This window comes from Onychomys torridus, chromosome 4 (genome assembly GCF_903995425.1).
Source record: "Onychomys torridus chromosome 4, mOncTor1.1, whole genome shotgun sequence".
Classification (NCBI taxonomy): Eukaryota; Metazoa; Chordata; class Mammalia; order Rodentia; family Cricetidae; genus Onychomys; species Onychomys torridus.
In genome coordinates this window covers 44,294,127-44,310,315 of record NC_050446.1, presented here as the reverse complement: position 1 = coordinate 44,310,315, position 16,189 = coordinate 44,294,127, and the positions used below count along the sequence as shown (strand labels likewise).

The window sequence follows — 16,189 nt, the reverse complement described above, 5'->3', positions numbered from 1 at the left end:
GCATATGCCACCATGCCTGGTTTAACATTTATACATACTCTTAATTTGCCCTTCTTTACTTGATGTGTAGAGTAATCTGTGGGGGAAAAGGGTCTTGAAGTGCTTTTATGAGTTTCTTTTTGTTTTCTTTGTCATTTAAAATAAAACAGGTAACCATCTGTCATTTAAAATTGTCTTAGTTACTTTATTCAATATTAGTTATAGACTTTAAAGTATATATAATTTTCTTCATATTCTACAGTAGGTGGGAGATCTTACTCTACCTCACAGATCAATACTCTCCTTGTGAAACAGAATAAATGCTAGTTCATTTTTTTTGTTAATATTGAAGTATGATTTTAATACTTAACACATTCCTGTATAGAGAAATTGTCATACCTTTATACACCTTGATGGAGTTGTTGTTTCTTTGTCTGAGTAGGGAAACTTTTCCTGGGCAGATTTTTCAAATTGCTCTTTTAAAATCTTAGTAGAAACCTTAGGAATCTCTTCATCCTCAGGTGTATCAATGACTACAAAGACAAATAAATAGATACCAAGGGTACTTTACAATGAATAAAATGGTATTTGAGAAGAAAATGCTATGCAGCATTAAATTACTTATAATGTAAATTAGTGAACAAGACTCAAAGGACAAATTTATGCACATGGCATTATTTCATCTAGTGATTTAGAAGTGAAGCATGAAATATTAAGGAAGAAGCAGATGAGAAATTTTCAGTGGTAGAGCAGGAGAGATGGTGTTGTTGAGAGACCTCTTGCAGGGGAACAAAGTTTATTTCCCAGAACCATGTTGATCAGATCACAACAGCTTGGAAATCCAACTGTAGTGGATCTGATGCTCTCTTCTTGCCTCTGAGTCTGTCTGTCTCTGTCTCTTTTTGTATCTCTGTCTCTGTCTCTGTGTCTCTGTGTGTGTCTCTGTCTCTGTCTCTCTCTGTCTCTCTCTCTGTCTCTCTGTCTCTCTGTCTCTCTGTCTCTGTCTCTCTCTCTCTCTCTCTCTCACACACACACACACACACACACACACACACACACACAGTATACATAAATACAAATAAACCTTAAAAGAATTTGGAGTGGTTATCTCTGCATAGAAATATTTTAAGAATTTCTGCAACTGTGTTCTAATTCTACACTCAGGAAACATAATGCATCACAAAGAACAAAAGACAGTGTCATGGAGGCCACTTTTCTTGTTTGTTGGTTTGGATATTTGGAGAAGTTATTGCTCTAGAGATGGCTCCACAAGCTGGCCTTGAATCTGCAGCAGTCTTCCAGTTGGAGCCTCCTAAATGCCAGTATTACAAACAGGAGTCACTGGGTCCAGCAAGAAGAATGCTGCATTTCTTACACAGCAGGATTCAAACACTGTTTAGGACACAGCAGGGGTGAAATCTTTCCTTTCATCTCATCAGAGAAGCAAGCCTTCCCCCCTTGCACAAGTAGACAGCTGCACCTTGTCTTCTGCAAGCACCTAGAAACTTCCATATAATCTAACCTCCTATCTCTAGATTGAGAATTGAACATATTATTTCCTAAATTTGTTGTTAATATTAGTATAATATAGGTAATTTTACTGTCCGGGTGCTTCATAAGCAATGATTTTTTTTTTTCTTCTAGATTTCAAGAATAAAAAAATTTCAGTATAGGTTAGCTTATCACCCTTTCAGGGTTTAGGCTGAATTTATCATAGGTATGATGGGCAATGAGCTATTTTAAAAAATATTACATGTACTACCACAGGCAAGATCTAATTATATGTAGAAATGAAATCTTGCCCCCTTTGGGAGCATGAGTCACAGCTACTTAAGTTACTTGTGGGGAGGACTGGCTTTTGAAAGTACTCCAAACCCACATACACACAAAGGGCAGAAGTAGAGTGGGAGCAATAGTCCCAGACTGTTACCTGTTTCTTGAACATATTGATGAAACTGTGAAGCTTGGTTTATTTCCTCAGTGTGCTTTTCAAGATGTGATATCTGTTTTTAAAGGAAATTTTAAAAAAGTAATTGTTTTTAAGAAGTCAGTGATTTGAGTACCGAAAATAATCTTCGTTTCACAGTGTTTTTCTTTTGAGAATTTGGTACGCATTGAGGGATGCTAGCTACTATTTCTATTGTTTGTTTTAATGTGTACTCAAAATATAACAGAACATATGTGAGCAGCACCTAACTGCAGGCATTTTTTAGGCTGCTTGTTTAATTTTAAAAATAGTTCTAACTGGAAAGTAGGGTTAGATTCACTGCTGTATATTTATACTAAGCACATATAGTAAAAGCATATGTTTACAGTAAAGTCAAAAATTCTACACTGTCCTGGAGACCATTTAAAAATTATTGTGTTCCTAAGTAATTACCATTTCTGTTTTGAAGACATCAGTTCCATATGCTGTAGAAACTTCTTGTTCATTCCTTCTCATTTCTTGACTACTGTGGATTGCTTCCTGAAAATGAGCAATTAGACATGTAAACAGTCAGGCAATTTATTTTATAATGTCTGAAAAACTTTTATTAATTTCTGTGATAGATAATTCTGAAAAGAGAAGGGAAGAAGGGGAGGAAGATGAGGAGAGGGAGAAAGATGAAGATGATCAGGAGGAGCAGTAGGAACAGGAGCAGAAGGAAGAGAAGGAGGAGCAGGAGGAGCAGGAGGAGAAGGCAGAGCAGGGGGTGGAGGAGGAAGGGGGAACAGGGGAGGAGGAAGAGAGGGAGAAGCAGGAGCAGTGGCAGCACAGGCTTCCTCCTCATGCTTGGCTGTCAAAACAAGATGTTGTAAATATAGTTATTTAAAATGGCATAATCTAATGGTTTTGTACTTAAGAGGTTCAGAAATTCTAAACATGTCTCACTGTGTATTGACAGGTGTTACAAGGTATCAGCTTCTTTCTTGAAGTCCTATGGGAGATCTCATTCCTTTGTCTTTGGAAGCTTCTAGAAGCTGTCACTCTCCTTTGCTCATGGCCTCCTCTTTCATCCAGCTGAGGCTCTTTCTCATCATCACCTATCTGATGTCATCTTCAACTTCTAAGGACCTTTGTGACTATGTTGGACTGACCCAAATGGACATGGATTTATTTTCTCATCATAAAATCATGTGACTGACAGCTTTATTTAATCTTCTATCTTAATTCTAGTTTGCAAAATAATTTAACATGTTCATATATTCTGAAGGTGAAGATGTAGATATCTTTAGAAGCCGTTATACAATCTACTTCTTCCTGTAAGTAGTTTATGCTAGTGTGTGAATGAAGATGAAACAAAAATGCAAATTCTTAATGAAAATAATAGATTTATTGTTTATTATATATGTTTTCATAGGTCCATGACCTTCTATAGTTTGTACATTGATTGTCAATTATGATGAGACCCACAGAGTTTAATTAAGCAAAGCCTTTAATTATAACCAGAATTAAAGAGCCACATTATGATAGTATATACATGTGGATATATTTTTAAAATTTTTATTTTTCCTTCATATATTACATCATGACCTCAGTGTCTCCTCCCTCCACTCCTCCCAGTCCCTCTCCATACCTCATTCCTCCCCAGATCAACTCCTTCTGTTTCCTTTCAAAAAAGATAAAAAAGAAACAGGCCTCCCTCCCACAGATATCCACACAGCATGGCCTAACAAAATACAATAAGATGGGGCACAAATCCTGATATCACAGCTGCACAAGGCAACCCAGTAGGAGGAAAAGGGTCCCAAGTACAGTCAAAAGAGTCAGAGACACTCCCTACACCCATTGTTGTGGTCCCACAAGAACACAAGCTATACAACCATAAGGTGTATGTGGATGACCTAGCTCAGACCCTACAGGGTCTGTATTTGCATGAGGACATTTTTCATTTCATTTAAGTTAGCATAGAAAACCCAACTGAATTGAAGCTTCAGATAATACTGGCAATTCCAACCCTTCCTTTACCATAGAACATGGTTCTGACACAGGTGATTGATTGTCAAAGTGATTACACACTGCTGAAGTCTTACATTACATTAGAGTTTTCAGTTTGTTTAGTATTATATGGCACTCCTGAATGTGTGCGTGAGTGGGTCTCTGACTCTTGTCCTTTCTCCTTGGTTCTTTTCCTTTTATTGGTTTGTCTTATCCAACTTCTGTTTGATGGTTTTTGTTTGATCTTATTTAATTTTATTTTGTTATGTTTTGTTATCTCTTAGAAGCCTGTTCTTTTCTAATGAGAGACATAAGGGCATAGATTCAGATGAAAGGGAAGTAGGGTAGAATTGGGAGGAGGAGAGAGAGAGGGGAAACAATAATCAGGATATATTGTAGGAAAAAAAAATCTGTTTTCAAAAAAGGGAAAATAATTTAAACAATAAAATAAAAGATTATGAAACTGATTTAAAGATTTAGACATACCATAAATAAAATAATAAAAAAACTTGGAACAAAATAGAAAATGCGAATATGCACAGCTGGCCTTATAAGAACGTATGTGTTGGGAATTATGCAAAGTTGAAATCTCACATTTATATTTATGTCTAAGTGATTAATACTATTTTTGAAATTTAATATTTTTAAAATTATTTGCTAATAATAATATTCTAGGGCTGGAGAGATTTGGCTCAGATGTTAAGAACTCTGACTGCTCTTCCAGTCCAGGTTCAACTCCCAACACCCACATGGCAGCTCACGACTGTCTGTATATAACTCCAGTTCCAGAGGACATGAATCCCATGGCAAAACACTAATGCACATTAAAAAAGAGTAATCTAGAGAGTATAGGTATATTGTTTTTCTTAAGTGAACAGGTGATAAGATATTTTTACATTGAGTTAAATAATTTTAAAGTATCAATTTCTAATCTCTTAATATAAAATTACTTCATGGCATCTTGTACTTGATTATACCTTTTGTAAATTACATCATACACATAGGGTGTAACATGTGGCTTCCCATTCCCATAAGGGTACTTGGCAGGCAAGGTTAGATATCTGATAAGCTAAGCAACAGGTATTGTTAATTTAGAGATATCCAGGATAATCTGATTCCATCATAGTTTTTCAGGAAGGAGAATTAAGAAAAAGCTGCCCCAGAAATCCACAAAATATAATGGAAAATATGGATTTTCTACTTAAAAACATGTGACTTTTTAAAAATTAAAATAAAGCAGATCAGTGAATATGTCTTTTCAAAGAGAATAGTTTCACATCCCTAGTTATGTACTTCAAATGATATTAGGTATATGCTTGTCACATAATTTCCATTAAAGACAAGCTCACATAATGAATGGATCAGAACAGAAAGAAAGAATAAAATAGCAAAATCCTATTAATAGATTAATTCTATTTAAACTCACTTCCCAGGTGTGTTGTAGATACTGAGAAACAGAACAATGAGAAGGAAGAAAAAAATATTTATTCCTTCAAGGAGGAGTATAGAAAATAGGCGATCCATGTTGCTTCTTATAAGTTCAAAGAATCAGAATTCCATGTGATGAGATGCCTTGCATACTTAGGCTTTACCTAATGGTATTGGAAGCATTGTTCAGGGCAGAATGAAAAAAGCCACCAAAGACAGCTGGTGGGAAAAATACAGGAAACAAAATGGAAATTCTTTCGATTAGCAACAGAGCTTTCCATCTTTTGAGAAATAGGGAGAGCTTCCTGTAATGTTCTCAAAGCCAACTGGACACTGAAACAGCAAAGAGGACTGAGAACCAGCCCTGCACCAAGTCTTAGCTGAGATGCAGAGTGATCACGTCCACGAAAGTCTTTATGCCAATGCTGGCTTCCTAGTACACTGTATTAGTCTTATAGTGATTTTTAAAAATGTTTTGGATTAGTTTGCACTACAAAAATCAATGATACTTTCTCCATTTGAAAGGTGAATATCTGACGATAACTGGTTCATATTTCAACATAGCAGTATCTGGCCAACATAAAGTAGTGGCTAATCTTGCATGGTGCATGTACTATTTGCCAATATCCCTGTGATTTTCCCATATTTGTCAAAATGACATTTAAAATATGCTTTTATTCTGGTACCCACAGAAACGATAGCTTTTGGTACTTGTCACTAATTGTTATTCTGAGAGTAAAGTGACAAAATTCTCTGTTGTATGAAAGACAAAGGCAAAATATTTGTGATAAAAACTGGAAATAAATGAATTTTTGACATGTCTTAAAATTTATCACTTTTCAGAGAAGAGAATTTATAGTGAGCATGTACAAATTCAAGAAAAAACTAGCCAGTAAGCCAGTTCTCATCACCTCCAAATGCATTTTCTTATAGGAGATGGAACAACATCATCAATACAAGTGCACATCAATTTTATTTATAGTTGTACGTTTCAACTTCAGCATTTATGTGCCATTGCTAAGTAGAACTGTAATTGCTACACCAGTTTGATATGTGAGCATCAGTGCATCAATTTTACTGTCCCCTAGTTGCTGTAGCTCACACAAAATCTTTCTTAAAATATTCCAAGATCATGTTTCTATCATTTATTCTGGTTTCCATTTTGCAAGTAGTATAATTTGAATTTTAAATTTGACTCTCTCTTTCTAATTTTTATTGTCTAGAGTTTAGGTTTAGTTAAAAGGAGATAGCATTATAGTGCACAGGCAGAACTCAAATTATACAAATAAAATATAATAAAGAGCTCAAGTCAGAATACTACACACAAGTTCACATGAAATTATTCATGAAATTGGTTGCTGAAGTTAAATCTAACCAGGGACTGGGCTGAATGAAAAAAATAAAATAAAAACAAAAACAAAAACAAGTTGTATTGTTCTCAGGTAGATTAGCCAATAGCTAAGAGTGAGGAGTCAATATTAACTTCCCCCTGGACTGGATACATTGTAATCTTCTGGCAAATCACTAAATCATACTTAAATTCAGCTTTTCCATTGCATGTTGCCAATGAAAGAAAGAATAAGAGAAAATATATATACTTAAGAACTCCGAAATCTGAAGGACAGATTTAAGCATAATTAAAGTGTAAGCATGGCCTACATATATTTGATGTCAGCTCATATATTAGCCATGTGTATTATGCAAAACCTTTTAGATTTTTTTTCTAGCAAGGAGAATGTCCATATTCTGCCTGTCTAATCTTTCATTGTCATTATAGGAAAACACATTATTAATTTTCACAGACAACGATTTATATTAATTCTAAGGCTCTCAGAGAAGGAAAAAAACCAAGTCTTTTAAAAAATGCTAACTCACTATTAGTATGAGCTTAGAAATCTCTAGAAGGGAAACAAATGAAGAAAAACTAGCAGAATCATGGCTACCTGTCTCTTGGAGGGAAACAATAGTTTATGCTAGACATCAGTGGAGATATTTTACCTACAACTAATCTCATTTGTAATGAAAGTAGAAAGGGTTATGGCATGTTAACTTAGCTGCATTTCTGTGAAACAGACATAAATGATACAAAAACATGCCTGTTATCCTGTGGATTCAAGATTGAAAGGGCAATCAGCTCTTTCTTTTCAGGTCTGGGTTTAAAAACCTATGGTTAAATCAGGCTTTTGTCTTGATTGCCTATATTCAAGATAAAGTATTTTCCTTTATTGTTTAGTTTTTAAATATTTTAAATGTTCTGCTAAAAGTCATAATATGCAACTGACATATACTTGTTGGGTTAATGGTTCAATAGTTTTCATATTTATATGTTCTTTGAAGGCTTGTTTCAATTTTTCCCTTTTGTGGTACTTATGACTTTTCTTCATATAGTTAGAAATTCTTGCTTCTCCATTGTTTTTATTCCCGAAACAGTTTGCTTATATCTTTGTTATTAAGCTATTGTACTTCCCATACTGTTCTATACTTAACAGGCATAATTAGTAAGTGAAACTGCTGAAGTTAATGTATATAATGTTAACATGTGGATCAGTATACAAAGTCTACTCAGAGAAAGGGTGCTTGATTCGGTTATCAGAATGTCTATGGGATAATTTGGACAGTGCAGGAGTAAGGTGAAAGGCATTGAGAGCATCACTAGAGGGAAAAGAAGCTGTACCAAAAAAACAGTAAATACACAAACAAGAAATAAACAAAGGTAAAGAATCTTCAAACCAAGAAAAAAAAACATTTCAACTACCTTTTAAAAATACATTAGTGGTGCTGAGAAAACTAGTTCTTGTTCATCATCTTAGTAAACTGCTTTTACTCACAGAGTTGATGAAACTTATAGGCTGACAAGCACCACTTATAAGCAGTACTAGAATTCATTGACTAGAATTATTGTGACATGAAAACCAGGTTGTGATAGTTATAATAATGAAAAATGCTTTGTTTGAATTTAAATTTACAAAATTAGAGGAAAAACAAATGTTATGACAATTTTATGTCCTGATTCTTTGTGTGACTCAATATACTCAGAATCAAAATTTTACTTGTTCTAGTAATAATCACACCTAAAATTATGAGAACTTGTAGCTGGAGATTTCTCCAGTCCCACCAGGCCCTCAGACACTCAGACCACTTATAAACTTTATGGCCATGGCAGGCTTCTTGCTATCTAGTTTTTATATCTTAAATTAACCCATTCCTGTTAATCTATACCTTGCCACAGGGCTCATGGCTTACCTATATCTTTACATCTCAAGTCTCATGGCAGCAGTGGCTGGCAGCAACTCCTGATTCAGCCTTCCACTTCCTAGAATTCTTCTCTTTTCTTATCCTGCCTACGCTATACTTCCTGCCTGGCTAACTCAGTTGGTAGAGCATGGGACTCTTAATCCCAGGGTTGTAGGTTTGTGCTCCATGTTGGGCACCATTTGTAGCTGGAGATTCTTCAGTCCTTCAGGGCCTGCAGCCACTCAGACCCATGTAAACACACAGACTTATATTATTTATAAACCATGTGGCCATAGAAGGCTTCTTGCTATCTAGTTTTTATATCTTAAATTAATCCATTTCTATTAATCATAGCTTGCCATGTGGCTTGTGGCTTAGCTGTATCTTTATATCTCACTTCTCATGATAGCGGCGGCTGGCAGCTACTACTGACTCATCTTTCTACTTCCCAGAATTCTCCTCTCCTTATCCCGCCTGCACTATACTTCCTGCCTAGCTACTGGTCAATCAGCATTTTATTAATCAATCAATTAGAGCAACACCTTCGCAGTATACAGAAAGATATCCCACAGCAAGAACTTGCCAGCAAAATTCACGTATTATATTTTAAAGGGCTAACAAATTAAAATATTTAAAAATTTGAAATACTGATTTATTACTCTGAAAAACATTGCTTTCTCACATGATGACATGTGCATTTATTTGCTCAGCTAGCTGGATAGCAAAAATATCTACAGATATTTTGTGCTAAGCATTTGAAACACTATTATATTTAGCTTGTGTAATCATTTTTCTATCATCTGTCTATGTATCTATTTATTATCTATCTATCTATCTATCTATCTACCTATCACCTATTCATATATAACTATCAATAATCTATATATCTTGATCTCTCTTGATTCTCTAGAAATATTTGATTTATATATGTAAATGCAAATATATGTATTCATATTTATGATATAAAATGTTTCAACTTTAGACACAAATACTAAATACATTCCAACGTGTGTGTGATTATGAAAGTTTATTGAAAAGATTTTTAAAAGGTCTGTTATCCAATTCATTCATCAGTCAATAGTAATTTCAAATAAAATATGCTTAGTTTATAAGTGAAAAAGAATGTTTGTTCTCCTCAGGGTGTATTCTGAAGACTCAGTGCTAAATTTAAGTGCCGAAACACGGACTGTCCTCTTCTTTAAGCATTTTATTTATAGAGCCATCAAGCCTGAGTCTAAAATGGCCGAAGATTCATAAAAGCAGCATATAAAATATGTACTCTCAACTAGGTCATCAAACATATTAGCTACATAAATAACAATATTTATTTGACAAATGGAAAAAGCAGCGTACTATAAACATTCAACTTACAATAAATAAAAGATTCTCTCTAGAGGTTTTATGTAGAAATATGTTAGGATATATACATACATAATATTTCAGTTCCACGTAAACTAAAACACTTTAAAATCAAAGGGAAACTAGGGCTATAAATAATAATACAGCAAAGGAAAAGTGGTCAAAACTGAAACGCAGTAAAATTATCCATTAAAAATTTAAAAACATTGAAACATTCCGAGAAAAAGATAACCAGAGGCAAGAGTTTTCACTCTATTAATTAATATAAGCCAAGATGGAAGTATCTGCCCCTTGCTCAGCAATAGCCCTTAGTTTACTTAGCACAAGCCAGCTAATACTATGTGAATACTCCTTCATCTGGAGCTCTCTCTTCCGACCTCTTTCATTTGTAACATCTGCAGAATTTGAACTTTTTTGATACTTCTATTTATTCTATCCCATCTAATCTTAACATCACTTATATCAATCATTTGCACGTATAATAATCTTTCTGGGAAGCATATCTGTTCATCTTACTCCCCTGTAAGTTAAAATTTCAGTGGTACTTTGTGGCCTGAGAACAAGGTGACAGTTCTTCAACATGACATATCATGTTTTCCTGCTGGTTTCATTTTTGTTTATGTCTCCATCATGCCTATGATATTCTTAGCCAAATGTGTAATTCCATGTTGCGTGTGGAGTTTTCCCTTAGCTTAACCTTACTCTGAGTTTCAACTGACACCTCTCTGCCCTCAGGTGTCCTTGATCTTCTATTGCTGAAGTTTATCACAAGTCAAGAAACAAGAGAAAAATCAAGTACCATGCACAGTTCTTTCACCTTACTGGAGAAGTAGTGAGTTTAAGGGGTTTCTTTAAGAGAGAGGGGCAAATTCTACTTATTGTGAGCCTTCCAAACTGTCGTGATTCCTTAGACATAGAAACAATCTCTAAGTACTTGGCCAGAAGTTGGCCATGTGACCACTTAGCCAGTGGGTCTATTGTTCTTTTTCATAAATTGCTACATAGTGAACAGTCAGTTCACAGTAAAAAAAAAAAAAAAGTGTGTGTATCTACAGACTGATTTCCATACTTTTTACTTTAATAAAATTCATTGTTGTATGACTCTTAGCTTAACTTTAAACAGTATTAAAATTTTTAAATATTTTGTCTTTATCACTCATATCTCCCATTTTCAAGTGTAACTGACTGATGGTATAAACAAAAAGTAATTTATTAAAGAGTTTATTAATAGGGGTGTGGTGTGCATCTCAGGAGTCTCTAGAAAAGCAGGAATAAATCCATATCCATTAACAATATAGAATACAGTTGTCATAACTATGGTGATGTATCCTGCATCTTTCATCATTAACTTCTTATGCCAGTCTTCAGCTGGAGGTCTAACCAGTAAAGTATAATTCACAGATATAGATCTAGGAAACCAAGAAGGCTAATGAATATGTGATATTTTCAGTACCTCCTAGTGCTGATAGGTTCTGCTTCACTGAAAAGTAAAATTGAAGGAAATTTTGATGCCCAAATATGTGATCATTTGTTTCTCTCACTAAAAAGTATTAATCATGAATTCTGACATACTCTTAACCAAATGGAAAATGGTGAAAAACAAAAGAGAATCCACGACATTCACTTTTGACATCAGTTAACACAGTAGGAAGCACTACTCAGTCTTTGAGGGAGTTGATTTGAGGGAGGCTTATTTATTTGAAATCAATTTCATATAATTTTATAAGAACTGTATGCAGACATTGACAGCACACTTTGCCTGCTAAGCACATCATTAGGAGTTCCTACACACACCTGCCTGACTGCACTCCCCTTTTGAGTCTGTATGGCCATCAGTCTTTTTCACTGGGTGAAATGACATTTTTAATCTTTGTATAAAACCCAAACAAGAAAGATGAAGGAGAAAATAGATTTGGATTTCATATAAGTACCCTAGGTTGTCTGTGCAAACAAAGCATTTCATTATAAATACTAATTATAATTAAAGATGATTTAGGTTGATCACTTGGGTTTTCTTTCAAGTAAAGGTCATTGCAAATGTGATTGCCCTCAATTGCATGGGTGAATGTACCTACTGGTGACTCCCAAGGAGAAAAGAAAAAGCTTAGAGTGACAGACAGAACTATTGGATTGTGCCTGGAGTTTACCATCAGTTGAAGTGAGAAATGATGTTATAAAGTCATAACTAATTCCAACCTCACATATGTAGTTGGAGTATTCTGGTGTCCACCTGGCTACTGCTCAGAACCAAGTAAACACACAGAGATTTATATGACTTATAAACTGTATGGCCATGGCAAGCTTCTTGCTATCTAGTTCTTACATCTTAAATTAACTCATTTCTATTAATCTATAAGTTACCATGTGGCTTATGGCTTACCAGTACTTTTATATCTTGCTTCATCTGTATCTGGCTGGTGACTCCTGACTCAGCCTTCTGGTTCCCAGAATTCTCCTCTCTCTCTGTCCCGCCTATACTTCCTGCCTGGCTACTGGCCAATCAGTACTTTATTAACAAATCAGAGTAACACATTCACAGCATACAGAGCGACATCCACAGCACACATAGAATCCTTGTTACTAAGCTTTGGAGTCACAAGCTGTGGAAGGGTTGAAGGAGACCAAGCTACTACTGAAAGCATGCTGGAACATATCATTTGATGCAGAAGGCCCAATATGCTGCATAATACCCACTTTCATGAAAATTCTAATTTTAGATGCATTGATTACACATCAGTTTAACAAGAAAAAGGAATAAAAGGAGAAATGAAATACACAAATAAAAACATGACAAAATTATCTGGGTGATGACAAATACCTGAAGGCTAAGGTATGTTGATCTGTAGTTGGATACCTTCTCTCCAGCCCCTGCCAAGTCCTGTTAGTCCAACAACCCACTTGTAAAATAAACACACAGACATTTATATTATTTAAACTGCTTGGCCATTAGCTCAGGCCTACCATTGTCTAGCTCTTTTTCTTATATTTAGCCCATTTCTATAAATCTATACTTTGCCACGTGGCTTGTGGCTTACCAGTACCTTACATCTTTCTTGTCATGGCAGTGGCTGGTAGTGTCTCCCTGCCCCAGCCTTCCACCTCCCAGAATTCTCTTCTCTCTTGTCCTGCCTATACTTCCTGTCTGGCCACTGGCCAAACAGCATTTTATTTATACAGAGCAATATCCACAGCAATGATCATGTGTTCAAGGCCAGTCTTAGCTATACAGTAGGACACTGTCAAAAAAAACAGAAAACAAAAAACAAAACAACAACAACAACAACAACAAAAAACTTATGAAGAAATCAAACAGAAAAATCCAAAGGCATGCTATGCATATAACATATTAAGCAGCAGCCCACAACACTAATATATTAACACTTAAACACAATAAATGAAGTAGCCATTACAAATTTGCAATCCTCTTAAACCACAGAGTTGCTGTTACAACTTCTCATTACAAAATGAGTAAAAATGAAAAGAGACTACAGGGGAAAAGAAAATCTTAGTTGATAATTAAAGAAGAAAAATTAAGACTTAGATGGTTCATATAGTTTTCAAATAATAATGCAGAATTCTTATGTTAAAAGATTCATAAACAGAATGACAAACTATAATCATGACCTCATTGAAGCCTGCAATATTTCCTCCAAAAGTTTTGAAATGTTACAATATGTTTTGCAATCCATATGCCAAGGAAACAGAATATATTTCAGTACACTACAGCAGGATGTACTCATATCTCTATAGGATATTGCTATTTACCCCAGAACAAGACATGCCAAATGGACTTAACTTCTCTTGTTGGTAATGATTGAGTGACTGGTATATTTTATAGCCTGTTCTATCAATGAGGAGGGACATGAAAGGTCTCCATTTACTCATTGTTACAAACAAGATGAACAACTTGGTCTTTACTGTAGGTAGATTACTCAGGAAGGAAAGATAAAAAAAAAAAAAATTCAAGGAGAGTCCATTAGAAGAGCAATCATATTTTCTGTTCTGGAATGCTGAGATTTATGAAGAAAGTAGAGAAATGAAAAATTTTCCAAACATATTTCTGCAACAACATCATTTTAAGGACAGAACCACTGGGTGCTTCTTCCTTTTCTCAGGCCTGTGTTCTCCTAACTCTTTTTTAGCATAATAATTTCTTTATAATTATGCTATATTAATAACAAAATGAACATCCAAAGAATAGACAAGCTTGACTCAATCCAATCATTTTCAAAGATGCATGAGGAAGTGTTTATTTTGAGAGCTATAGACAGAGAAGTATACCAAAAACAGCTAATAATACCCTCTGAATTCAAGTACTTACAACAAACACCTATTATTATAAAAGTAACCATGTGAGAAAAGCACATTTTGCAAATTTCAGTAAGTTCTTCAAACATAATGATTTGGTAATGTGAAAGTTTTCTTTTATTGTTATATTTTTCTTGCTTCCTAAAACATACACAAATGCAAGAACTGAAAATTGTATTGCTTGCTATTCCATTAATAAAAATAAAACCAGAAAACACAGCAAATTCAACTAGCATATTAAGAAATGTCATCCATATACTTGAGAACTATCATCAGTACAGTTATAAAAAAAGATAACCCATATTTCTAAGCTAGTTTGAGTTTTCTGATAGAAGAAACAGTAAAATACCATTTTAACTTTTCCTAAATGTTCATTACCTCTCATAAGAGACATAAAATTCCCTTAAGTATTTCACATAATTATCAACTGTAAACACTTTTGAAAGTGCCTAGTAAAGCGTGGAGAGGCCATTCTGTTATGATCTTTTGTCTTTAGGGAGAAGACTCAAGTGTTGCTTGCCTGGTCATGGCACTGTGAGAATATCTCCATATTTCCTTGATAAAGAAATTCGGACTCATTTAACTTTAAAAGTGTAACAGATATAAATGTCAGGGTGCCTGTCTTCTGTAAATGAAAATGAAACCATGTTCTATAAACACAAATAGGTCTGTAGAAACAGCAGACCCACAATACCACTAAGAAGTAGAGGCGCTGTAGCAGTAAGACTCCAATAATTAGGATGAACATTTGTTCCTACATATTCTGCTTGAAAGAATAAATGAAATGAATTTCAGGAAGAAAAGCAAATGTTTCAAGATTTTTTTTTTTGCAACACTTTTTCTTAAGTCTATTTGTCTCATCCACTGCATCCTCTGTATATTAACATTTCTAAACCCCTTGAGGCCACCAAGATCAGTTCATTTATTCCACGCCTGCCCCCTTTAAACAGAAGAGAAACTGACACTGAATGGATGTTCATGCAGATGGCACTATTTTTCCAGGAAGATTGAGTTTCCATAGAAGACTCAGGCCAATGTTCTGCATAGTGCAGGGAGAGATGAGATTCCCTTTATAATGCGGTACCAGAATGTGCTGCTGTGTTCCCAGGAGGAGGGAGGAGACAGCCCCTCTATGCTCCAGCAGGATAACTCATATACCAAAAGGTTCCACCTCACAAAACTGAAAGGTAAATTACGAAGGGACTGTGACCAAGACTTTACAGTCATGCCTCAGCAGGCAGTTAGCAATTACCATCAACTTCACATGAGGACAGCAGAGGTTGCAGATTATCATGCATGACTGCTGAGCAATGCGATTGATGTGAGTAGATCACAGAAGTCTATCTTATCCTACTTTATGAGCATATTTTGTATCCCAGGGAAAGGTTACATATTGGTTTAGTCATGTGAAGCTCTAAAAGTCTACAGACACCTTTACATATCTAGCTAATAAAGCTTTACACTTACAATTAAATAAAGCTCTGTGTCATTCACAAAATATTGTTTCTGGCATAAAAATAGCAAAGGTTCACATCCAAGGGACATTAAGTGCACAGGTTATATAATATGGCAAATTCTTTTTTTCACTACAGAAGGAAATAATGAGTTCATTAAAACTAAGTTTTAATCAATTTGTAGAATACCAATTTAATAAACTAATGAATTTATTCATTCATTTGGATTTTTGATGTACTAGTTTAGTTTAATATTTTAACATACATTTAAATTATATCATATTATTGAATGTATTTTAAAATTCTAATGCATTATCTAGATGCACAAATGCACTATTTTCTTTTTCTGGAGCTGAGGACTGAACCCAGGGTTTTGCACTTGCTAGGCAAGCGCGCTACCACTGAGCTAAATCCCCAAACCCAATATACCTTAGAGTTTATCACTAAGAAAAATATTGACTGGGCTTTGGGCTTCTCTTAAATGGCTGTTTGGCTGTCTAATTAATGT

The 16,189-nt window shown here is 34.8% G+C and overlaps 1 protein-coding gene across 1 annotated transcript in view; it reads right to left on the bottom strand.

Annotated features, from left to right (window-relative positions):
* Xirp2 (xin actin binding repeat containing 2) overlaps positions 1 to 16,189 on the bottom strand; it is a 330,288-nt gene that overhangs the window by 11,818 nt on the left and 302,281 nt on the right. The window contains exons 6-8 of the mRNA XM_036184478.1: positions 2,360 to 2,446; positions 1,910 to 1,982; positions 379 to 512 (exon numbers count right to left, since the gene is read on the bottom strand). Coding sequence (XP_036040371.1) covers positions 379 to 512; positions 1,910 to 1,982; positions 2,360 to 2,446 — 294 coding nt within the window. The remainder of the gene's footprint in view (positions 1 to 378; positions 513 to 1,909; positions 1,983 to 2,359; positions 2,447 to 16,189) is intronic.